Genomic DNA, 26,530 nt, shown 5'->3' on the forward strand with positions numbered 1-26,530 from the left:
CAACATTTTAACTCTTTTCCTTTTTTCTTTTGAACACTTCTTCCTGAGTTTCCCTCTCAGTCCCTGAGGTATCTCTTGACAATCTTGGCCATATTTGATATCATATTATTGTTTCTCTGAGTCACATATATGTCTTATCAAAGCCAAGTCATTTCTTTTCCTTGAAAAATTTAGGTGAAATACTTTGTTAAACATTTGTATTTAGTTTTCTGTAACCCCAAATTTGTATTCACCTGCTTTTTCTTTAATAGTTTATCCAATTTTCCTCCCTAATAACCACCCCCACCATTTTGGCTATTTTTACAGTTAACTATAATGAGGGTGATATTTAATCAAAATTTTATTGAATTGATTTGCTCTGGAGCTCAAAGCTAATGGAGACAGGGGAGAAAAAAAGGTGAAAATGTAGATTTTACAGGTAGTATTCTTGGATTTTATTCTAACACTGGAATTGCTTTATCCCGGATGTGTGAGATGTACGTTTCACCATTCTGGCCTTAGTTTCCCAGTCTGCAAAATAAGACCTTTCTTATCTTTTAGGGAAGCTATGAGGATAATATGATAGCATATTTGAAAGAGCTCTGAGCACTTAGCATGAAAGACATCATAATCTGTTTCCTATTATCTTGTGTTATAAAGGGGACTAGCATAAGGAATAATTTAGGACCTCAGTGCTACAAAAATAATTACATACACTTATTCAACCTGTCTTTTACTCTTCCTCATATATGTCTATTCTATTAATGTCTGTCCTGGAGCGGGTAGATAGGGTGGAAACACTCCTAGACTGGTTGGCATGGAAACTCACCCCAGAGCATACTGGGAGCATGCAGGCAGTCCTTGGACCCAGCTGTGTAGCAGGTGTGACAACACCCCTCCCTGTGAAAAATCACTGTGGAACTAAGGAATGCCTAATTTGACTAGAACTAGAATAATAGAAATATAATTGAGTTGTAAATACGCTGTTATCCCTTCTCTTAAAAAAAAATACTTGAATACCTTATGACAAGATAGGCTTTAAATCAGTCTTTCTTGGCACATCATCATCTGCCTTATGGAAGTAATCCATTTAAAGGAGCACTAACAGGGTCTACCGTCTGCTGCGATAGATGCTTTTAGTGATGTCTGCCCGTCCTGTACCAGTACACTTTCTCTGGAAATATCCTCTCCCTCCAGAGTGCCAAATGTTTGTATTGTGATCCACCCTGACTGGATTAGAACTGAACACTCACTTTGGATATACAATATACCTTTCCCCTAGAATGGGGAATTGGAAGTGTTGATTTTTAAAAAATCATTTAACAGATGTTTATCGAGCAGTTTCTGAGATATGAAATTCTAGCATGGGAGAGAGATGGGGTGGAACAAACATGAATTTGCTAATATATTTTATACAAATTAATTTGGTTTTGGCTGCGCTGGGTCTTCGTTGTTGCACAGGCTTTCCTATAGTTGGGCTGAGTGGGGGCTACTCGCTGGTTGCGGTGAACGGACTTCTCATTGCGGTGCTTCTCTTGTTGTGGAGCATGGGCTTTAGGGTGCGTGGGCTTCAGTAGTTGTGGCTCCCGGGCTCTAAAGCACACGCTCAATAGTTGTGGCACACAGGCTTACTTGCTTCATGGCACGTGGGATCTTCCGAGACCAGGGATTAAATCTGTGTCTCCTGCATTGGCAGGTGGATTTTTTTTTTTTTTTTTTTTTTTTACCTCTGACCCACCAGGGAATCCCGCTGCTGTTGTTGAATAGCTGTAAAAAAATAAATAGGAAGTGGAAGGCAGTTTGAACTGAACTCAAATCCTGCTTCCCTCTTGGATAAGCTCCAGTACTTGTAGCCTTGCACAAACTCCAGTGCTTGCCTGAGTTTTCATTTGATTATTTTAAGCCAGTTTTTTTTTTTTTTTGGCGGGGGGCGGGGGAGGGGGGGGATGGGGTGGGGGGATGGGGGCAACCGTTTTTCCTGATTTTGTTGAGATATAATTAAAATATAATGTGTGTAAATTTAAGGTGTACCAGTGTTGATTTGGGGAGAAGGCAATAGCACCCCACTCCAGTACTGTTGCCCGGAAAATCCCATGGATGGAGGAACCTGGTAGGCTGCAGTCCATGGGGTCGCTAAGAGTCAGACACGACTGAACAACTTCACTTTCGCTTTCCACTTTCATGCATTGGAGAAGGAAATGGCAACCCACTCCAGTGTTCTTGCCTGGAGAATCCCATGGACGGAGAAGCCTGGTAGGCTGCAGTCCATGGGGTCGCACAGAGTCGCACACGACTGAAGTGACTTAGCAGCAGCAGCAGCAGTATTGATTTGATACATTTGTATATTGCAAAATGATTACTACCTTAGCATTAGGTAATATCTCTGTCCCATAACATGATTACCATTTCTTTTTTGTAGTGAGAACATTTAAGATCTATTCTTTTAGCAATGTTCAAGTATACAATACAATATTATTAGTTGTAATCACCATGCTATACATTAGATCCCCAGAATGTGTTAATCTTATAACTGGAAGTTTATACCCTTTGACCAGTATCTCCTCATGGAAAGAATGGTTTTAATTTTATCTAGATTACTTGCTTAAACTATGCCATGCTCAGAAAGTATGCCAAAGATTAGTTAGGTGGATTTTACTGTTAATTATTCACAAGGTTTTCTTTCCCACTAATTTGGAAACTTTTTGGTAGCAAGAAATTTTAATTTTACTCATCTGAACTCACCTGAGCACAACGGATTATGACCTTTGACCTATCCACCAAGAGCTATGAACCTCTTGGGGGTTGGATCATTCCTCCTAGAAAATTGGGGGCTCCGGTTTACACAGAAAAGTCACAAGAGTTAGGAAGAAATGGAGTATCAATGAGGATGGTGATTATATTAGTCAGATTCCTGGCAGGAAACAGTTGGCACACCTATTGTGTAATTTGAGAATTTAATAGAGGACCATTTATAAAGGCCACAGTGCAGGGAGACCACAGGGATAGTGTAACACCCTACAGGTAGAGGGTTGTTGTGACGCTCTCATGCTCAAATGGGGAAGGGCAGGAAGTGGTTCTGGAAACCAGGAGAGGAAGAGAAAGTGAGAGCATTAGAAGAGACAGGGAAAACACGAGAGCTCTGTGGAGATCAGATGACCTTGCATAGCTCCACAGACAAGAGACTGGGAGAATAAATTTCTCTAGTAAGGTTAAGTCACCCTCTGCCTTCCTGCAGTCACACAAATCACAGAATACTGTTAAAACACTGGTTCATGTCTCCCCTTCTGCTGTGGGTCCTTAAGGGCTCCTCTTTCTGTTGCACTCCATTTGGTATCCTTAGCACTTGCCATAGGGTCTGGCACAGACTTGGTGCTTAGAAAATACTTGATAAATGAACAGTTTTCCTGCTTTCAGTTATGCCCATTTGTCTCCCACATTTCCATACACCCTCCAGACTAATGGTTCAAAACACAAACTCTTTGTGATCCTCACAGTCCTGGACCTCTCCTGTGGCTTTCCAGTGAGCACAGCATGATTTCAAGCTCTCCAGCCTGTCTGCATCTCCATGTCATCTACCACTCCTCGCTGGCTCCCATCTTCCTTCCCACCCGCTGTGGAAATGCACAGAGCTCCCAGCAAGCTATGCTTTCCCATATTTTGTCACATTTGCATCTGTTCTTCCTTCTGCCTGGAATGCCTCCTCTTTTCCAACCCTCTCTAATGACTTTTGCATCCCTCCCCCTAGGCCCCTACTCTTTTCCACCAGAATAGTTGGCAAAGTCATATATTTTTTTAAAAACTTATTTTACATGGCATTTCCTCTATGATAATTTCCTCAAAAACTTTCCTTGGAATGCAACAAAGTTTGCTCATTTTTACCTCTATGAGATTCCCGACACACTGTGTTGAAATGATGTATCGATTTATGTGTCATATTATCTTTCTTATTTCTTAGAATCTGACACATGCCATATGATTAACAATTGTGTCTTGAATGAATATGTGAACAAATGAATGAATCCATCAAATTCTGACTCCTATGGTTCCCTGGACCATGTGGAGAACAACTGCCCCCTTCCTCTTTGGTGGTTTCTGAGTTCTGCTTGTCTGTGGCACACAGGGGTAGACCAAGTCATGTGGGGCATGGTCAATGGAATTAAGTAGGAAGTGAATGAAAGTAGAGAGCGGTGTCCTTAAAGGGGAAGGGACTGCCCCTCCTTTCTCCTTTATGCTGGCTCTGTTGTGAATATGTGGGCTGCAGTGGGAACAGCCACCTTGGAGCATGAGTTGGAAGTCACAGGCAGAGTAGAGTGGGATGACAAACCAGGGGGAGTCTGGGTCTCTGATGATTGCAGAGCTGCCATAGCAACTCTCAGTGATCTCTGAAGACTTAAATATGAGAGAAATAAAATTCTGTGTTGTTCAAAAACATAATTCTATGTTGTGACTTTGGGGGTTCTACCATTTGCAACCAAAACAAATCCTAAAGAAGGTATTTACTAAATCATTTCTACTGGACTGAGCCTGAGTCAAACATCATGAAAAAAGAAATAAGGCAAATCATATCTTACTTTTCTGTACCTACTGGTCTTGTTTCAGTTTTCTTTTATGACTTTTTAAATCAGTTTGTAGAGAGGCTAACTAACTGGCCTAAGTTTAGATAAGCAAGGACATCACTATTTGTAAACAGACTTATGTCTTATTCAGTTTCAGAATTTCATCTTACCGTGACCGCTGACTTTTAGTTGACAGTGTACTTCTGTACTTCTTCAGGCTTCCCAGGTGGCGCTAGTGGTGAAGAACCTGCCCGCCAATGCAGGAGACGTAAGAGACGAGGGTTTGATCCCAGGGTTGGGAAGATCCACTGGAGAAGGGCATGGCAACTCACTCCAGTATTCTTGCCTGAAGAATCCCATGGACAATGGGACCTGATGAGCTACAGTCCATAGGGTTGCAGAAAATTGGACATGACTGAAGCAATTTAGCACACACACACATACGTCTATACTTTAGTATCACAGAAATACTCGGTGATTGGTCTGTGCTGCCAAAAAGCATTTTATTTTGTTTGTAGCGAAGGATGCTGCCTCCGTTGTCTGGGAGAGACTGATTTATGTTTACCTATTTATCTCAGTGATATTTACCACTCCTTTAAATCCGTGCCCACATGTCCCTCTCAGCACCTCTTGATCTGGCCCTTAAGACAGATGCATCCTATGCACTGTAACCTCTTGTTCTTGCTTTTCAGTATTATTTAAAATTGTTTTGGTCTTGGTTCATGTCTTAACAGGCAGAGGATGGGCAGCAGTTCAGAAAAAGAGAATCATTATCCGCCTATCTGGCAAAGTTCAACTTACTATGTGAATTGGGATTTTTGTGTTAGAGAAAAAGCTGAGGAGGTTTTTGATTAAATGGATTTTTCAGGGAGTTTTCCATGAGGAATCAGCAGCCTGTGGTTATGTTCTGCACCTATTAAAAGATGGAGTTGTAAAACTGATGTGTATGTAATCTCTTTTCAGGTTTCCATGGCAACAGTGGCAGCAATTCAGTGAGTAGCTTTTCCATTCTTCCTTCGTGACCTTCAGGCTATAAAATCGTTTCAGTGAAGAAAAAAATTGTTCTTCCTTTAAAATATAATATATTCATTTAGATTCATTCTAATGAGACAGTTTTGAGACTAAAAATAATCCCAAGACGTGAATCCAGTAAGTGTCTCTGCTCTTAACAAGGTGTAGGACCTTGGGCAAGTCAATTACTCTCTGTAAGTCTTGAGTTCCTTATCTACAAAATATGAACAAAAATATATCTACCCTACAGGGCTGTGGGAAGACTGAAAGGATACACACGAACTATTGAGCACAAACCACGGTTTATGTTAACTCTTGGTCATTACTCTGAATGAACATTTAGCCAGCTGGGTCATGATGTTAGATTTTAAGGTTTCAGTATGAATGTCCTGACATATTCCTTTTAACATCAGCAGGATTTGAAGAGATATTTCTTTTATCATTCTAATACAAAAATTTGTGCTTTTTGGGGTTTACCTGTGTCTTTATAAAGTACCTTATTTGTAAATAGCATATATTGGGATTTTCTATTCAGTAAGACAAACTCTGCCTTTAATTGGAATGTTTAGTCTATTTAAATTTAATATGATTATTGATATGATTGGTATAAATCTCTTTGGTTCTTGTTTGTCTGTTCTTTATTCTTTCTTTCTTGCCTTACTTTGGATTAATAAACGATTTCTCCATCTTGTATTATATCTCCTTTATTGGATTTTTAATTACAACTTTTGTATTCTTTCTGTTTTAGTGGTTGCTCTAGCAATTACAATATTCACCTATTCTATTTACCATCCTTAACATCTTTGTCAGAGAAGGCAATGGCACCCCACTCCAGTACTCTTGCCTGGAAAATCTCATGGACAGGGGAGCCTGGTTGGCTGCAGTCCATGGGGTCCCTAAGAGTCGGACACGACTGAGTGATTTCACTTTCACTTTTCACTTCCACGCATTGGAGAAGGAAATGGCAGCCCACTCCATTGTTCTTGCCTGGAGAATCCCAGGGATGGGGGAGCCTGGTGGGCTGCCATCTATGGGGTCGCACAGAGTCGGACACGACTGAAGTGACTTAGCAGCACCAACATCTTTGTACTATTGATTTTGCATATTTAACTGTTGCATGTGTTACAATGTTGTTATTTTACTTTACATAGTCATTATCTTTTAAAAAATTTAATTTAAAAATGGCCTTTATACCTAGTCACATATTTACTGTCTTTAGTGTCTTACGTTCCTCCTATAAGGCTGGTATAATTTCTGTTCACCTGGAATAACTTCATTTGTCATTTCTTTCAGTGCGGGTTGGCTACCAGCATATGCTCTCACTTTTCATTTATCTGCAAATGTCATTTTGCCTTCCTTTCTGAAGAATATTTCCATTGGGTGAATACTCTAGCTTGAAAGATTTTTTGTTGTTGTTGCTATTGTTTGTTTTTTTGTTGTTTTTAGCATTTGAAAGTTTTATTCTTTGGACTTATCCTGTCTCTAATTTTTAATATTGTTCCTTTGTATGTAATGTGTACTTTTTCTTTGACTGCTATGAATATAGCAGAATATCTTATTTTGTCAGAAATATTTTATCAGAATATCTTATTTTCTTTGGGCTTCAGCAGTTTATAATGAGCCTTGTTTTGGTTTTCTTTGTATTTATCTGTTTGAAGTTCACTAAACTGATTAGATCAGTTGATTGATGTTTTTCAGTGTATTTGGCATATTTTTGACCAATATTTGTTAACATATTTTTATCTGCTGTATTCACTCTGTCCTTCTGAGGCTTCAGTCAATCAGTTCAGTCGCTCAGTCGTGTCTTAACTCTTTGTGACCCCAAGGACTGTGGCATCCCAGGCTTCCCTGTCCATCAACTCCTAGAGCTTGCTCAAACTCATGACCATCAAGTTAGTGATGCTATCCAACCATTTCATCCTCTGTCGTCCCCTTCTCCTCCCGCCTTTAATTTTCCCAGCATCAGGGTCTTTTCCAATGAGTCAGTTCTTCGCATCAGGTGGCCAAAGTATTGGAGCTTCAGCATCAGTCCTTCCAATGACTATTCAGGACTGATTTCCTGTAGGATTGACTGGTTTGATCTCCTTGCAGTCCAAGAGACTCTCAAGAGTCTTTTCCAACACCAGTTCAAAAAGCATCAATTTTTTGCTGCTCAGCTTTCTTTATGGTCCAACTCTCACATCCATACATGACTACTGGAAAAACCATAGCTAGTGATTTTCAAAAAATATTTAAAATTTGGTGAAATTTAGTATATAATATTTTTCCTTTTATAGTTCATGCTTTCAGTGTCCTAAACACTCTTTGCTTGAATCAACATCAATTTTATCCCATGTTTTCTTCTAGACAGTTTGTAGATTTAGTTATTACACTTAACTTCTGTGATCCATTTCAAGTTAATTTTTGTGTATTTTTTTAAAATTTTATTTTATTTTTAAACTTTACATAATTGTATTAGTTTTGCCAAATATCAAAATGAATCTGCCACAGGTATACATGTGTTCCCCATCCTGAACCCTCCTCCCTCCTCCCTCCCCATACCATCCCTCTGGGTCATCCCAGTGCGCTAGCCCCAAGCATTCAGTATCGTGCATCGAACCTGGTATTATGTGAAATTAGCATTAAGGTTTATTTTTCCAATAGGGATATCAATTATACCAGCCAATTTTTAAAAGGACTATCTTATTGAATTATTTTGGCTCCTTGTTAAAGTCAGAATATCTTATTTTCCTCTTCATTCTTTTATATCTTCCTGCCTTTCTTTCTCCCAACCCTCACTTCTATTCATCCAATATCCATTCCACCACCAATCCATTCACTCATTTCTCTACCTAGCTATTCTCTCTCTTGCTCCAAGAAAAACTGTCTTTATCTCACAACTCTCAGCTTTCATAGACAGAAAACCCTTAACCTTATTATAATTCCATAAGCAATAGAGGAAATAGAATTTGTAGCTTTAATTTTTTAAGAATTGTATTGGAGTATAGTTGATTTACAATGTTGTGTTGGTTTCTGCTGTATAGCAGAGTGATATATCCACTTTTTTTAGATTCTTTTCACACGTACAGATCACTACAGAGTATTGAGTAGAGTTCCCAGTGCCAAGCAGTAGGTTCTTCTTAATTATCTATTTTATATATATTAATAGTAGTGTGTATGTCAATCCCAATCTCCCAATTTATCTCTCCTACCCTTTTCCCTTTGGTAACCATAAGTTTGTTTTCTACATCTATAACTCTTACTGTTTTGTAAATAATTTCACCCATCCACTTATCCATTCATCTACCTACCTATCCCCTTTCTTACTCCAAGAAAAAATTCAAGTCTTCATATTACAACATTCAGCTTTTGTAAACAGAAAACCCTTAACCCTGTTATATTTCTGTAAGCAATAGAGGAAATATAACTTGCAACTTTTAATTTCAATCACGTGAAATTTACTAGAGGATTTTTCTAGGATGGTTACTTAAGCCCCAAGGCAGTATTTTGCCTTGAGCAAATTTTTAAAAAATGAAAATATTGGGCTGTGATGTAAGGAAGTCAAGGCTATTTTCATTTAGTGCAAAATAATGCCAATTGGATTTAGATTTGTGGAGTGATCTAGTGTGGGAAAGTCCGTGTAAAACTCATACAGTTTTAGGATTACCTTTTAAAAAACATTCCTTCTGAAACTGCTTGAAAATTTGTGAAAATCTTCTTGACAACTTGAAGAGCCATTGTTGAAAAAAAATTGCTATATTTCACTAGCATTCAGGTTTTTTATGGTTCCTTACTGCCCTTAATTATAGTATAAGACAGTATCAACTTCAAATATCAAAAGGGGGAGGAGGAAAGAAGCCATCTGGAGTTTGTTTCTGTTACAAGCAAGATTTCTAGTTGTACTTTTGCTAAATCTTTACTGCTCATTCAAAGGTTTTCTGTTTGTAAGATTGTTGTTGTTCAGTCATTCAGTCACGTCTGACTCCTTGCGTCCCATGGACTGCAGCACACCAGGTTTGTAAGATAATTGTACTATAATATTGAGTATGACCTTTTCTTTACAGAGGGATTTATAGTTTGAAAAACACATTCATACCCATTATCTTGTTTGATCCTCATACCATTCATTCATTCATTCAACAAATATTTATTGAGTATCTATACTGTGTTGGGCATCAAAGACACAATGGTGAAAGAGATGGTTTTAAATTTTATCTATTTGCTGATGTTGCCCAAATTTATATCTCCAGCCTCTATATCTTCCCTTGAACTTCTGAGTCAGTATATCTAACTTATTCAACATTTCCACTTGAATTTCTAACAGGTATCTCAAAGTTTATTAGTATGTTTAAAAGCAAACTCCTCATCCTGCCTTGCTCTTTCTCTTGTTAACCTTATCTTCAAGTAAGCTCCTCATCTCTATTCTAGTTTTTCAGGTCAAACCTGAGAAACATTCTTGATTTCTCTCTCTTCTCCTCCATCCCCACCCACATTTAATCTGTCAGGAAATCCTGTGGCCTCTACCTTAAAATATATATCTGGAACTGAAGCCGTTCTCACTACCACCATTGGTACTATCCTTTCAAAGCACCTTTATTTCTTCTCTGGATCATTGTTTTAACCTCTACAGGTCACATTGCTTCCAGTCAATTCAAAAATTCAATTCAAAGCAAAAATTCAATCTGTTCTCCATGCAGCTGCATAGTGAGACTCAAAAACCAAAAAGTCACTCCTTTACCCCAAACCAGCCCATGTTTCCATCTCACTTAAAATCAAACGTCTTTAGCATGAACTACATGTTCTTCCATGAGCTGGGCTTCCTTTACATCTTCTCCCTCCGGGCCCCTCACTTATTGTTCCAGGCACACAGCCCTTGTTATTCTTGGAACCAAGGGGAGCGGGTGCTTTCCTCTAAGAACTCCCACTTTCTGGAATACACCACATATCTGCAGGTCTTGCTCACTTACTTCTTCCAGGTCTCCTTTAAAATGTGATCTACTCAGAGAGACCCTCCCTGATGACCCTATATAAGTTACACCGAACTATACATTTCATTCTTTTACCCTGCTTTGCCTCTTGTGCTCAGTCACTCAGTCATGTCCAACTCTCTGCGAACTGATGGACTATAGCCCACCAGGCTCCTCTGTCTATGGAATTTTCCGGGTAAGAATACTGAAGCAGGTTGCCATTTCCTCCTTCAGGGGAATCTTCCTGACCCAGGGATGGAACCCATGTCTCCTGTGTCTCCTGCATTGGCAGGCAGATTCTTACCACTGAGCCACCTGGGAAGCCCTTACCTTTCTTTCAGTTCAGTTCAGTTCAGTTGCTCAGTCATGTCCGACTCTTTGCGACCTTTTTTTATCCTTCTTCAAAGCCTCTGTTACCACTGGATGCATTATATATTCTTTGCTTATTTGTCAAGACTCTGACTGTTCTATCAGAAAATAGGCTTTTTAATTCCGTACTTAACTGATGCATCCCCATCGCCATGAATGGTGTCTGGCAACCAGAAGCCACTTAGCAATACTTGTTGAATGAATCATCAAAGACAAATGTCCTTACTCTCAGAGTGCTTATATTCTAATTGAAGGAGACACTCAACAAATAAAAAAGCAGAATTTGGGGAAGGAATTGAAACTAGGTAATATAATAGAAAGTGGTTATGTGATTGGAGGGAGACACTTTGGATAGGATAGCTCCCTGTGAGGGGTTAACATTTATACCAGGGGTGTGATAACAATAAGAAATCAGCCTTGAAGCAGGATTGTTGTTTTTTCACTATATAAATCAGGAAACCAATACTGAGAGAGACTGTGTGCCTTTTTGCATCTGTTGAATAGTAGAGTGAATTCATAATCCCAGACTTAGACTGTAATTGGTTGTCCTTCTTAGTAAATTTCAAAGCCTTTCACAAGTAAAATGGCTAAAATGCGATACTAAAAAAGTAAAACAAACAAACACAACAAACACACAGTCCACCTCTCTGCTAGGACAAGAATCCCCACTCAGGCTAGGCAGATTGATAGCTGGTCACATAGAAAGCATACCTTTTTTTTCTCTTTTATTTTATAGTCAACCTTTGCATTTAAGGCTAGTGAGCATGCAGCTCAGCTCTGAAAAAAGGGGGGAAAGTCCCTGATTGTTCTGAGATAGCTACTTCTCAAAAGTCATTTTTATTAATTCCACGAACTAGTCCCAGAGGAGTGCCTCCCCTGGCTGTACAGTACTGAGCCTGTCTTCATGTTTCTGGAAGACTCCAGGATTTTTTTTTTAATGGTGAAGTCATGCTGGGTGTTTTCAAGTCTTCAGAGCTCTCTCAGGCTTTTTCTCAAAGCACAGAGACCCAGTACAAGGCCGAATCCGCTTGGTTTAGTTCCTGCTTCCTGCAGCAGATGGTGATCCTGCCTTTGAGACACTGAGGCTCCCTTTTGCTTTGCTAATAGCCCTTGAGCCTTTGGGAAAGCTTGATTGATAACATCTTTGGAAAAAAGTAAAAGAAAAACCTACTGAGATGACCCTTCTGGCAATAGCTTGAGCCCTACCTTGGAATATACCCAATAGCTCAAAACTTTGAAGAGCAGAAGCAAAAATTCAAACATTTGCTAACTCCAGCGCTTAGTAATTCACCACCTCACTATCACATGTTTTCTTTCTCTAGCTTTCGTTTTTATATACATAGCTTAACTAATTTCTAGGCTTGTTTCCAATGATGTGATGTAAAAGGGGAGTTGGGAGGGGAATAAGGAAAAGAATGCACAATTCCTCAAGTGAGAAATGAACTTCAGCATGAACACAGGAAAATGAATGCTCTTTTGCCTTTTTTAAAAAAAATTCTTTATTTCTGTTGTTGTTGTTTAAAAAATAAGAAAGATTAACTGTTAGTTGATGCTAATAAGGCTAGTTTAGGTGTTACTGAAGAAGAAAAGAGAGGAATAGGGGCTCTGCCAGTGAGGAACAGAAATTGACATGTTAGAGGAGAGGAACAGGAAATGGGTAAGGAGAACAATCAGCTGATAATGTCCCCATGCACAAAAGAAAGAAGGGGAGTGGTGGGAGCACACTTAGCATCTCAAAGTCTGATGCTGGTAGGAAAGGAAAGTGTATCAGAGGAGAGGAACTCACACAGATTTGAGATGTAGAGAGGTGTGTGTGTGTGTGTGTGTGTTTATAGGGGAGGGACGCCATATGAAACTGCAAAGCAATATGTGAAACTTGAATTGGTTTTTCTGATGGGGGTGGGAGACTGCAGGTGGGTCTTTTGGCATACTGGAAATAATGGTGCAATGTATGCTTGATGGAAATAATTTAGTGAAAGCACATGATTGCTACATGCAATTAGAACTTGGAATAAAACATGATTGCTGTTTTCATGTTTGCATATGAAGGATTATATTATAATTAAATGGAATAATAACAAGAAGTATGTGGAAATTATCTTCCTGGCTTGTGTGAAAGAAATAAGGACAAGTGGACCTGAAGCAGTGGGGGAAGCCCTCTCTATAGGCTGTTTGTTCCAGAAAATGCTAGTTCCTAATAGGAAGCTAAAGCTATTAGCGAGTTAGCTCCTCAAGTAAGGGAACTGCCAGGATCCTGGCTTAGAATCATCAAAGGACTGAGCTTTTATAGTTTAGGGAGAAGCGTGAGCTCCTATGATTAGGTTGAGATAATTTTTAGAAGAGGATTATCCTGTCAGTACCAGACTGCGCCTCATCTAAAGCAGGTTTCCCTGTGAAAGCTCTGGTCCTGGTGGCATATAGACGTGATCAGGGAAAGACTGTTCACTTATATCCCTACCAGCTAATGAACCGGACTTTTCTTGTCTTGCTATATTTATTTTATTTTATTTTTCCTGAAGCTAAGGAATAATTGGTTGACTATTCCTCATTAGTAGTTAACTATTTATTATTCACCTAAGTAACTTGGTTCTTATGACACAAGAATGAGAATTTGACACCCACAGTAGGTAGTTTATAGTTAATATTTGGTACATGATGTTATTATTAAACCAGATAAGTGATTAAGGAAAAAGAACATGATTTGGGGAACAGATATGTTGAGTTAGAGGTGCCAATCAGTTCAGTTCAGTCGCTCAGTCGTGTCCGACTCTTTGCGACCCCATGAATCGCAGCACGCCAGGCCTCCCTGTCCATCACCAACTCCCGGAGTTCACTCAGACTCACGTCCATCGAGTCAGTGATGCCATCCAGCCATCTCATCCTCTGTCGTCCCCTTCTCCTCCTGCCCCCAATCCCTCCCAGCATCAGAGTCTTTTCCAATGAGTCAACTCTTCGCATGAGGTGGCCAAAGTGTTTGAGTTTCAGCTTTAGCATAGTCCTTCCAAAGAACACCCAGGACTGATCTCCTTTAGAATGGACTGGTTGGATCCTTGCAGTCCAAGGGACTCGCAAGAGTCTTCTCCAACACCACAGTTCAAAAGCATCAATTCTTCGATGCTCAGCTTTCTTCACAGTCCAACTCTCACATCCATACATGACCGCTGGAAAAACCATAGCCTTGACTAGACAGACTTTTGTTGCAAGAGGGCATCAGAGGGCAGACACACTGAAACCATAATCACAGAAAACTAGCCAATCTAATCACACTAGGACCACAGCCTTGTCTAACTCAATGAAACTAAGCCATGCCCGTGGGACTACCCAAGATGGGCGGGTCATGGTGGAGAGGTCTGACAGAATGTGGTCCACTGGAGAAGGGAATGGCAAACCACTTCAGTATTCTTGCCTTGAGAACCCCATGAACAGTAAAACTCAGCAGTGGCCACAGGACTGGAAAAGGTCAGTTTTCATTCCAATCCCAAAGAGGTGCTAATGGAAACATCCAAATTGCGGTGTCCAGGAGACAGTGGTATGCACATCTCTAGAGTTCAAGGCATAGGAATGGATTCGGATAGGCATTTAGAAATCATCAGCATATGTGGGTGTTGAAACCAAGCCAAAGGAGTGAATGAAATAACCTAGGATGAATGGAAGAGTGAGAAGGTGGTCAAGGATGAGTCATTGGGACATACCAGTTTTTAGGGTGAGTGGAGGTACATGATCTTAAAAAAGAGAAAGAGAAGAAGGCAGAGATATAGTAGAAAAAGCAGGAGAGGCTAGTGTCAGAAAAGCTAAGAGAGCAGTTTCAAGAAGTTAAGAGAGAGTGACAGTACTGCAGAGAAATCAACACAATAAGACTGAGAAGAAAAGACCAACATTCGAATGGATGAGATTTCAGAATGATAAATGAGATCAAAGAGCCAGATCTCATAGGTTAATATCTAATTTCTTAAAATGACTCAAGCCAGCATAAGTCTTCCCAACAAAATTAAGTTGGACCAGTCTATATATTTACTTTTCTCTCAACATCTCTTATTTATTTTTCTAGCTCCTTCTTTTTGGCTACTCTTGCTGTTTTTCTGTTTGGAACCCCTGGTCCTTCATCTCAGCTTTCCCTGGGAGTAACTTACAATTGTCTAGTAAAGAACTTCCAAGTAAGGACCTCTCTGGACCACCCTGCTTTCTGCCTCTTTGGGCAGAGGAGAAAATGACCCTTCAACTAACAGGTGGTTGGGCAGCTTGTTTAGTGGGGCTGGAGGAGCCAGTCAGGACTAATGAATGGTGTGATAAGAGCAGGTGTCCAAGAAAATACACTCTCGTAGCCCTCACTTCCTGAAAGGTGAAGGGATACTCGCAGGACAGGAAGGGACACATGTGCCCAAGCTGCTGCCACCGTATGATGCTGGCCTGGTCAAGGAGGCTCACCAATCTCCTTGTCCTCCTTGTGGGTTTGGAGTGGAGGAGTGGATTCTGAGAAGTGGATTCAAAAACAGCAGATGGGACATGGTTATAAAATAACATATTAAGAATTACTTCAGAATTTATCCATCTGCTCTAACTTTATTCCCAGCCTAGGCGTCTCCTCTCCTTGAAAGGAGGATGCTTGTTCCAGGAATGCCGTTATGACTCTGAATGCCTGTGGGGCTCTTCATCCCCTTCAAGACCCCCTTCATCTCCTTTTGTATGAGTTTTCTACTGCTGCCAAATAAATGACCACAATTTCAGTGACCTAAAAGCAACACCCATCTGTTACTCACAGTTTTGAGGTTCTGTGGGTTGGCTAAGTTCTTAGCTGGAGGCTGTGGGAGAAGAATCCACTCCTAAGCCATGTGGACTGTCGGGGAATCCAGCCCCAGCCCTGGCTGCCAGCTGGGGCTACTCTCATATTCTAGAGGCTGCACCCATTCCTCATCACGTGGCCCTTCTATTTCCACACGAGTGATGGTGTGTCCAGTTCTTATGCTGGCAACCTAATTTCCTCATCTGCCACCAGCAGAGAAAATTCTCTGTCTTTAAAGGCATCATGTAATTAGACCTAGTTCACCAAGTGATCTCCGTTTTAAGGCCAAACAATTAGCAACCCTAATTACATCTGCAAAAGCCCTTTTGCCATGCAGTGTGACATAATCACAGGAGTGATATCCCATCACATTCACAGGGGAGGGAATCACACAAAGGTGAGAATCTTTAGGGGCCATTCTTATAATTCTGCCTACCACATTTACACTGTCTTCCATCCTTTTAAATGCCACCGGTAGTGCCAAAGTCTGAGTGGATCCACTCTTTTGGACATAGTCAAAAGTCATGTGGTGAATAAGATGAGGCATCAAGCTTTTATTTTTAAAATGGATTTGAATACAAAGTAATATGAGTGTTTTGCTTGCATGACCCATAAAGAAGACCTGAAAGTAATTTCAACATGGAAGTTTTCTTATTTCACATTTGATTATGCTACTGAAAAGAAAATGCTTTTCATGGGAACTTATATGTTAAAAAAAAAAAGAAACATTTGAATGGAAGCACAAGTACATACATATATGAAGCCCAGTTCTCCAGTTTTAGATAGACTAGTCTCTGGAGTCCAACATTTATTCACCAGCAATGGAATTTGTGTCTTAATTTCCCTTTCCCTCCCCACCTGCAAGAGACACTGGGCCAGAGGAGTGAAATTCCTGTCTAGCTCAGCAGTTCTAAAGAGGAGCAAACCCTCCTGGGCACTGTTTGGAGAGATAGTCAGAGTCAGGCTTTTGCATTTCGGTGGAGTTTGGACAGACCATACATCTACTGCAGGTGGGTGGTCTAAATAATAGGCAGACAGTTTAACTCCTTGGGGTCTTGGGTCCTGGAAGACGCCTAACATTTCAAAATCAACTTGGTTCTGGAAGCAAAAAAAATCAGAATCAAAAGTGATTTTGTTAAAACAAGGAGAAACAGCTGAAGCTGAGGTCCCAGAGAGAGATGTTTTTCCTCAGACTTCCTTTATTTGATTTTCTTCAGCCAAAATTAAAAAAAAAGTATTTAAATAAATAAATAACAAAGCCTACGTGTTGTAACTAGTATGTAAGAAACTGTCTTCCTGAGGCTCTTCCCTCCCTGCTCTCAGCTTTGTAACCTCCGTAGTGAGAAGGAGGAGGGGCAGAGGAGGAAAAGAAAGGAAAGCGTCCACAGACCAAACCCATAGGATAATGTAACAAAGACCAAATTAGGGGGGAAAAAAAATCAGTGGACTTCAGGTTTAGTAGCACATAATGCGGAGAAGGCAATGGCACCCCACTCCAGTACTCTTGCCTGGAAAATCCCATTGATGGAGGAGCCTGGTGGGCTGCAGTCCATGGGGTCGCTAAGAGTCGGACACGACTGAGCGACTTCACTTTCCTGCACTGGAGAAGGAAATGGCAACCCACTCCAGTGTTCTTGCCTGGAGAGTCCCAGGGATGGGGGAGCCTGGTGGGCTGCTGTCTATGGGGTCACACAGAGTCGGACACGACTAAAGCGACTTAGCAGCAGCAGCAGCAGCAGCACGTAATGATGTCAAATTCTATGATGATGTTAGGCAGGTAGAATAGGGAAAAGGAGTCCAAAATGGCGGTGCTAAAAGACAAAGAAGGGATAAGCCCAGGAAAACAGAACAAAGGAAGGTCCGAGGACCGGAGTGAGGACCTCAGGTAAAAACTCCTGGCTGGACAAAAACAAAACAAAACAAAAAAAACATATAAAAAGAGGAGCCAAAGCTCGCTCGCTCGCTCTCTCTTTCTCTCTCTCTCTCCTGCGCACTGGAGTGCTCTTCTCCTCGCGTCTTTGGATCGATGTGCCCTTACGCCTCAAAGATGGATTTTCCTGCTATCTTCTGAATAAAATAGAGCTGTAACATTGAACTGTAACACTGATTTTTCTGAGCTATAACATGGTCCTTTCGAGACCTGAGAGCTATAACATGGTCTATCCAAGACCTGAGAGCCGTGACATGCCGAGGGGGCTTTAATGTCCGTCAGTCCAAATCTTTGTTGTGACGAGACAAAGAACCAAGGAGCATACACTCATGTGACAATAAAAAGTAAGAAGCAAGACATATCTGTCAGAGACGAAACCCACCTTAAAGAATGAGGTGATATAACCCCTATATTAAGGACAGAATGTCTTAAATTGGCAAGGGTGGGACTTAAAAGATGTGCATTACGTAGCAGAAAGGAAGATATAATGTCTGATTAAGAAGATGAATGTGCCTTCAAGAGACTGGCTGGGTATAATATGGAAATGTTCTTTAATTTCCAATCCAGGAATCAAGCTCTAATCTCCTACATTGCAGGCAGATTCTTTACTATCTGAGCCACCAGGTAAGCCCTTAAAAATGTATAAATTTGTTGTGTCTGACTCTTTGCAACCCCATGGACTGCAGTCTGCCAGGCTCCTCTGTCCATGGGATTTCCCAAGCAAGAATATCAGGGTGGGTTGCCATGCTCTCCTCCAGGAGACCTTCTAAACCCAGGGATGGAACCCACGTCTCCTGCGTTGTAGACAGATTCTTTACCTGCTGAGGTAAAGAAATAAGGTGGAAGCCCTATACATTGTGTGTGTGTGTGTGTGTGTGTGTGTGTGTGTGTGTGTTTGTATGGGCTTCCTTGGTGACTCAGTGGTAAAGAATCCACCTTCAATGCAGGAGACACAGGTTTGATCCTTGGTTGGGAAGATCCCCTGGAGAAGGAAATGGCAACCCACTCCAGTATTCTTGCCTGGGAAATCCCATGGACAGAAGAGCCTGGAGGGCTACAGTCCATGGAGTCAAAAGAGTCAGACACGACTTAGTGACTAAACTACCACATATATGTATATATATTTATTTTTTTAGATTGTTCATTATTTGCATCTGACTGAGTGAAATTCTCTCTCCACCATCATGTACCTTATGTAAACTGATACTTTCTATTTTAATTCCATCAATGAGCTGGCCCCAAAATATCTTGTCCAAACCTTCATGGAAACATATTAAATAAAACATTTTATAAAAATTAATTAAACATTAAACTTACTAAACTCTTTTTCTTGCCAATTCTTTTTTTTCCTGTCCCAGAATAAAAACTTCCAAATTTAAGACATCATCTTCTTAGTAACAGAACTTCAAGCAACTCAGTGGGAGGAAAATCTGATCTTGGGTGTCTTTGAAACATGAGAGTTAGAACTTAGTTTACCATTTATTTAAAAATTACTTTCAAAATCTTCATGACCTAAAGATGTAGCTATCAATAAGAAGTGAGTAATGAAAATAACTTAGTACGATGTGAAGACTGAAAATGTGGGTTTCCAAGCCAGACCCACTTACAAAGCCTGGCCCTGCCCCTTAATAGCTACATGTCCTGGGGCAATTATTAATACTTAACCCTTTTGAGCCTGTTTCCTCACCTATAAATTGGGTATAATAATAATAATAAATATGGTGATATATAAAACTAGAGCACAGATTCATGTTAATGTTTGGCAGCAACAAACACAATTCTGTAAAGCAATTATCCTTCAATCAAAAAATAAATAAATTAAAAACAAAACAAAAAAACTAGAATACAATAAATGCTCAAATATTAGCTACTAATATTATTTTCCTTACTCTGAAGACTTTAAAAACAATTCTTTAAAGGTTGGGTTTTTAAATTTTGGTGATTTATCAAAAAGAAAAAAAGAATCCCATAAGAACTGGATCATTAAACTTTAGTAGATGAAACCTCTTTTGCATGACCCCATTAGCCTCAACCCTGAACTTGAACCTTTGCCTCAAGGGTCTGGAAAGAATTTCATCCTCTATTGCTCTTCCAAATATCCCTCTCACTCACTTCCTTTCTAATACACCACCCACCAGTTCGTCAACATAGCATTGACAGCCATCTCTGTTTGTCTTGGCTGAATGATTTTCCTGAGTGCTATTAAAGGCATTAGCCTTCACCTGTCCTTACTGGGTTGTTTGGTTTATAATGGCCTGGAATGCTCTTACACTTATCCTTTTGGAAGAGGTTAACTTAGCACCCAGGCTTTGCCCATAAATGATTGTTAGTTACAATGTCTTGCCATGATATACAACCCTAGCAAACAGGAAATGACAAAATGGTACTAAATGCCTTTTTCTATGAGAGTGAAAATTCACTGCCCCATTTCAGAAAGGTGAAAGAAAAAGGACAACATTTTTGTATATGTTTTTACAGGAATATGTGCATGCCGTCACTCAGTTGTGTCTGACTTTTTGAGACCCCGGGAGCTGCAGCCGGCCAGGCTCCCCTGTCCATGGAATTTTCCAGGCAAGAATACTGGAGTGGCTTGCCATGCCCTCCTCCAGAGGATCATCCCAACCCAGGGATCAAACCTGAGTCTCTTGCGTCTCCTGCATTGGCAGGCAGATTCTTTACCACTGAGCCACCTGGGAAGCACCTTTACATGTTTGTGTAGGTTATTTCATGGAATACTAAGAAAGTGGAGTAGAGTTTTTTGGTGGCATGTTTGTTTTTATAGAAAAGCGTTTTGTTGGACACTCTCAAACAGGAATTGGCAAACTATGATCCATGGGCCAAAATGGCCCTCTTCCTGTTCTGTTAAAAAAAAAAAAGTGATATCAACCGCAGTCAGGCTGGTTTGTTTACAGACTATCTGTAACTCCTTTTGTTATACAACAACTGAATTGAGTAGTTGAAACAGAGACCATGTGGTCCACAAAGCCTAAGATATTTGCTCTCTAGCCCCTTATAGAAGAAGTATGCCAACCTTGTGCATTTAAAACAGAATAACACTTCCACAAATCCTCTGTTGGTTTGCCTGGTATGTTTTGCACATCTGGTGTGGATAGAGCAGCCATACTGCAGTTTCTTGCAACAGCCTGTCTATTGTTATTTCCCTATTGTCCCCAGATATACACATGAGAAAATTTTAGACTTATTTGATAGTATGTTTTGTACTTTGGTTTAAAAAATTACAGCCCCCACCCCAATGGTATAAATGCCAGGTTTCCCAAGAGGCATGGAAAAGCAGAAATTAGCAGAGGCTACAATGATCACTGTGTTGAATCACTGTGATCATTATTTGTCCTGAGGCTTCCTAGGTATTTTGAAAATGTCTGCTTATTGGAGTTTAGCTTTTCATGTTAGAACATAGGTGAGGATTTTCATTTTCTTCAGCCAAAGAGAAAGCAAGGGAATTTATATCCGAGAATGGTTCTCCAGTCTTCCTCCTCCCCCATGCCTAAGGCTATAAAAACATGTTTACAAGAAGTATTTTTCTGGCAAACAAGATTCTTGACATGAATAGGACCTAAAAATGTTATTATCTTCTACAAGATAACTTGATAAGAGGGCACTTGAAGAGAGTGCTTTATATTTGTTCCCTAGCATTTTTCAGTGCTTGTGGGATTTATGGTGCTAGGTAAAGGAAAGTCTGTTGAACTAAACCAGATAGCCTAAGGACAGAAACAGAGATAAAAGAAAGAAGGATATTGCTGTGAAAGGAAAGATAAACTCTCCAAAAAGTCTGTATTGTTCCAGTGCATCCAATAAATGAAAACATACAATTTAAATAGAACATTAAAAACATGTTACAGAAAAACAAATCTTGAAAAGGCAAAAGCAACCTGAAGATGTGTGAAGGTGAGGTATGGCTTGGATATTATTCTTTAAGGGCACAGCTAAGTATAACGTTATTTCAGGTTGCTCCCAAACTAAAATGCCTGCCTCACTAACAAAGTAATTATTTTTTTCACTTAAGTGCCCCACCTACTCTGTGGAATTCCCTTTGCTGCCATCAGGAGAACAAGCTGGAACTACTTGGAGAACTTGTAGGCTATAAAATTAGAAAGTTCTAAAACTTTGAAAAAAAAATAACAGCTTGATTAAGGGAGTTGGTTTGGGTGTGTAATTTTAGGTTATGATCCTTATCCCATCCCAAAAAACATGGAATGCTGGGCCTAGGTTTAGGGAAGTGGTGCAGTCCAATTCTAAGATAAGAATGTAAAAAATGCTGTTCTTTGAAGGAAGGGAACCAAAACCCAGGTACATCCTCCAACTGGATAAATAAGGAGGAAGAGTGTAGACCCAGGACCTTTCAGAGGTAAAAATGCAGACCAGCAGTGAGCAGAGGTGTGAAGTGGCAGGTGGAGTTTGGTAGAATATTTGGGGGTGGATGAGAGTGGGGAAAAGTACATAGATGGACACTTCTGCTAACAAGTCTGTAGCCACACCCAGGAGAATCCCACACCTGCTTGTGTTGTACCAAGGTCTAGTCGACCGTCAGAAACCACCACCACTTATGAATTTTAAAAGAAACCAAAAAACCAAAATCCAAACCAAACAAACAGAAAATCTTATTGTGAAGAATTGGCTAAATATTGAAGAACTGAAAAGGTAAAAATAGAACACAAATTATCAGAAAGCTGGCAACTGATGAAAATAGCGACTGTTTCTGAGTCTGGAGAAACTGAAGAAGGGCCCCCATTGGGCTGGAAGCTCAGATCTCAGAGGAGGGAGCTGTGTCAGTCTGCTCAGGCTGTTATGAAAAATTATCCATGACTTGGACACAGTGTTCTGGAGACAGGAGTTCAAGATCAAGGGGACAGCATGGTCAGTTTCTGACAAGAGCTCTCTTTCTGGCTTGCAGTTAGCCACCTTCTTGCTGTGTGCTCACATAGCTTTTCCTGAGTGGGCACAAGTGCAGAGAGAAAGAGACTCAAATTAGGGTCCCACCTTTATGACTGTGCTTCCTTTGTGGCTCAGCTGGTAAAGAATCCGCCTGCAATGTGGGAGACTTGGGTTCAATCCCTGGGTTGGAAAGATCCCCTGGAGAAGGGAAAGGCTATCCACTCTAGTATTCTGGCCTGGAAAATTCCATGGATGAGTCCATGGGGTCGCAAAGAGTGGGAAACAACTGAGCAACTTTACTTTATGACTGCATTTAACTTTTGTTGTTGTTGTTCAATCACTAAGTCATGTCTCACTCTGCAACCCGATGGATGGCAGCAGGCCAGGTTTCCCTGTCCTTCACTATCTCCTGCAGTTTGCTCAAACTCATGTCCATCGAGTCAGTGATGCCATCCAAACATCTCATCCTCTGTCATCCCCTTCTCCTCCTGCCTTCAATTTTTCCCAGCATCAGGGTCTTTTCCAATGAGTCAGTTCTTCACATCAGGTGGCCAAAGTATTGGAGCTTCAGCATCAGTCCTTCCAATTAATAGTCAGGGTTGATTTCCTTTTGGATTGACTGGTTTTATCTCCTTGCTGTCCAAAGGACTCTCAAGAGTCTTCTCCAACACCACAGTTCAAAAGCGTCAATTCTTTGGTGCTCAGCCTTCTTTATGGTCCAACTCTCACATCCGTACATGACTACTGGAAAAACCATAGCATTGACTTTATGGACCTTTGTCAGTAAAGTGATGTCTCTGCTTTTTAATATGCTGTCTAGTTTCATCATAATGATTCTTCCAAGGAGCAAGTGTCTTTTAATTTCATGGCTGCGGTCACAGTCCACAATGATTTTGGAGCCCAAGAAAATAAAATCTGTTACTGTTTACATTTTTTTCCCCATCCATTTGCTATGAAGTGATGGATCCGGATGCCATGATCTTAGTTTTTGGAATGTTGAGTTTTAAGCTGGCTTTTTTTCACTCTCCTCTTTCACCCTCATCAAGAGGCTCTTTAGTTCCTCTTCACTTTCTGCTATTAGAGTGGTATCATCTGCGTTCTGAGGTTGCTTATATTTCTCCTGGCAATCTTGATTTCAGCTTGTGATTCATCCATTTCTAACCCTGAGCCAAGATCAGTTACACTGAAAATTTGGGTGCCTTCTGGAAATTGTTACTAATTCTTACAGCAAACCTATGAGGAAAGATATTGTTATCCCTGTTTTGCATATAAGGAAACTGATGCCTAGAAAAGCTACGCATGTAGTTGAGGATCTACTGTGAGTAGGCTATGCTAGGGATTGAAAACACTCTTCCCTGTACTACTCTGGCACCAACTAGACTGTCATAACTCAATTATAGATTACCTACACTTAGTGAGCTACTATGGGAAGCTAGCCACTATTTATAGCACCACTTATATGATAGAATAAATTTCAAATGACCAGTTGGGGACTGCCCATATTAACAGTGATAAAAATGTCACCCAAATATTTTCAGTAGAATTTACACTTGTTGACTAAGCAATACAGCATGTTCATCTAAAAGTTTGATGTCTAGATTAAGCAGAGACCTCTCCATTGCAAATATAACTGCTTTAAAAAAAAAAAAAAAAGGTTGTTGCCACAGCTCAGATATAACTGAATTTCTCTGTAACCCACGGGGTCAATGCACAGTGGCCTCCTGTGGGTCTCACTTTTGCTTCCACTTCTTGAGGCTTCTAACTAGATCAGAATTTTGAGGTCTCCACCTTTGGGACCTTGCCTATGGCCTTGGCAACTCCTTGGAAGGACTGCAGGCCCTCAACCTGCAGGCACCTTCTACATCCCCTCTTGGCTCATGAGAAAACCTTGACTCTTATCTGTGCCTTGTTCTGGCTTTGCAGATTCAGAGGGAAGGTGTCTACTGGACCAGGCTCTCTCTGCCTAAGTACTCAGACCCTCCAGGTGCACTCAGCAGTCACTCTCCTGAATTAGTGTGTGATGCATTGTGAGTTAGTGCCTTTAGCACTCAGGATGGGAAGTAGGAGCCAAGCCCTTTAGCAGAGGATTTTCCAACCTGACGTCCTGGCCCCACACCCAGCAGGGCTTTCCACCCTGGTTGAGGGGTGGGGGTGGAGATGCAGATGAAGAGCAGGCAGGAAAGCTTCCCACCAGCATCTAGATGCTCCTGATTTCTCCCTCCAGCTCCCCTGCTGCCCAGGAAGGGAACTTATCTCTCTCCTGTGGGGTGAGAAATTGTAGTTATCCCCTATCCTGCATGATTTCCTCCACAGCTCTGTGCTCTCTTCTAGGCTCTGGCTCACTCTTCCACTCAGCCCTTTGGAAATAAAAACCAAACCCCCTCTCTCTTATACTCTTAGGTTTCACAAATAAAAAATGTTTGGTTTTATGCCTGCCACGACTTTTAAAAAAACCAGTACGTCAGTGGAAGTCTTTGTCTCTGTTTCTGCCCTCCTCACGTGGCCGTGAATGCCTTGGATCCAGGCCTTGGAGAGCTGAGAGGCAACACGGGTCCTTTTCAGAAAGGAAAACCTCTGCTTAAAATCTCCATATATTATCCCATTACATTAGAAAACAGAAACCAGCTTAAGCTAGGTTGAAGAGTAAAGAAAGGAGCTGATTGGTAGAAACCCCACTTGGTTCTCTTTGTACCTGGCTGGTCTCCCTTCTCCACTCTTGCTGGTTCTTCCTATCTCCCTGGATATAATCATTAGACAGCCCCAGAGCTCTTCTCTTTTCTATCTATGCTCCCTAGAGGATTTCTCTGAGACTCACAATCGTTCAAGTCCTACTATACACAAACCACTCCTAAATTCATGTCTCTGACTGCAGCTCCATGTTTATACAGCCAACTATCTACTTGGTGTTATTTTTAAGGCTGTCTGAAAACAGTATCCAGCTTAGCACATCCAAAACCAAATGCTGGATTCTCTAAAACTCGCCCTTTCCCCCCATTTCTGTTGCCTATCCCTCCAGTTATCAGACAGGTGACTCCTGACTTATCCCTGTAGAGTTTGTTCACACTATATCCAGGGTGAGCATTCTAAAATGTGATTCCTTTCCCTTAACTACTTGGATCAAAGCTCTTTGTTTCCTGTCTTGCTCAAAGTAAAAGCCAAGGTCCCTGTCATTATACTCGAGTTTCCTAAGGTCTGACCTTAGCCGCTGCTGTGACCTCTCCTCTGGCCCTTCTCTCCCTCACCTCTCTGCTTGAGAAACACAAATCCTGTTTCTCTCTCCTCCTTAGAGCCTGTGCATTTGCTGTCCCCTCTGGTGCCTCAGATGGTAAAGAATCTGCCTGCAATGCAAGAGACTTGGGTTTGACCCCTGGTTTGGAAAGATCCTCTGGAGGAGGAAATGGCAACCCACTATTGTATCCTTGCCTGGAGAATTTCATGAGCAGAGGAGTCTGGTGGACTACAGTTCATGGTATCACAAAGAGTTGGACACGACTGAGTGACTAACATACACACTCAGTACACTCAGGTGTCTGCTCAAACGTCATCTTGGAGAGATACCTTCCCTCTGTATTCTTTATAAGAATCCAGTTTCTTCTCCCAAAAACACATCCCCTGTTTTCCTAATCCTGTTTTATTCTTTTCCATTTGTTATGCCATAGTTTTATTCTCCAGTTGTTTATTGTCTGTCTTCTCATCTCCTATACAATGCTCACTTGAGTACTAGCTTTTTGAAAGTGGAGGCTTTGTTTTACAGTAATCTCATATTCTTAACATAAGAACTTATCTGGTATTTATTAGAAATGCAACAAATATTTCTTGAAATAAATAAGAGAACATGCAATAAAATTAGGATATATCCATTAGACATTGCTTCATGATAAATTTAATTAAATTAAAACATGAACATATTATTGCTTGTGCACCTATGAATCATATGGATGGATCTGCTGCTCTGGGCCAGGCTTGGCTGATCTTGTCTAGGTTAGCTTATGCATTGTGATCAGATGGCAGATCCAACAGAGGCTGGCAGGACTGGTATAGCTTCAGTGCCTCACTCACATGTGAT

The 26,530-nt window shown here is 40.7% G+C and overlaps 1 protein-coding gene across 17 annotated transcripts in view; it reads left to right on the plus strand.

Moving 5' to 3' along the window:
* LOC129621605 (potassium channel subfamily K member 5-like) overlaps positions 1–26,530 on the plus strand; it is a 382,936-nt gene that overhangs the window by 270,739 nt on the left and 85,667 nt on the right. For 9 of the 17 annotated variants that reach the window (XR_008699505.1, XR_008699518.1, XR_008699528.1 and 6 more), the window contains one exon: positions 5,499–5,527. The exons of 2 other annotated variants lie outside the window; for them this stretch is intronic. Coding sequence is in view for 6 of the 15 variants with exons in the window: in XM_055538217.1 (XP_055394192.1) it covers positions 5,499–5,527 (29 nt within the window). In the remaining 9 variants the exon portion in view is untranslated. Of the gene's footprint in view, positions 1–5,498; positions 5,528–5,796; positions 6,219–26,530 lie in introns of those variants that run through there. 6 more of the 17 variants (XR_008699503.1, XR_008699514.1, XR_008699526.1 and 3 more) reach the window with 4 other exon arrangements.

Source organism: Bubalus kerabau, chromosome 10 (genome assembly GCF_029407905.1).
Source record: "Bubalus kerabau isolate K-KA32 ecotype Philippines breed swamp buffalo chromosome 10, PCC_UOA_SB_1v2, whole genome shotgun sequence".
Taxonomy (NCBI): Eukaryota; Metazoa; Chordata; class Mammalia; order Artiodactyla; family Bovidae; genus Bubalus; species Bubalus kerabau.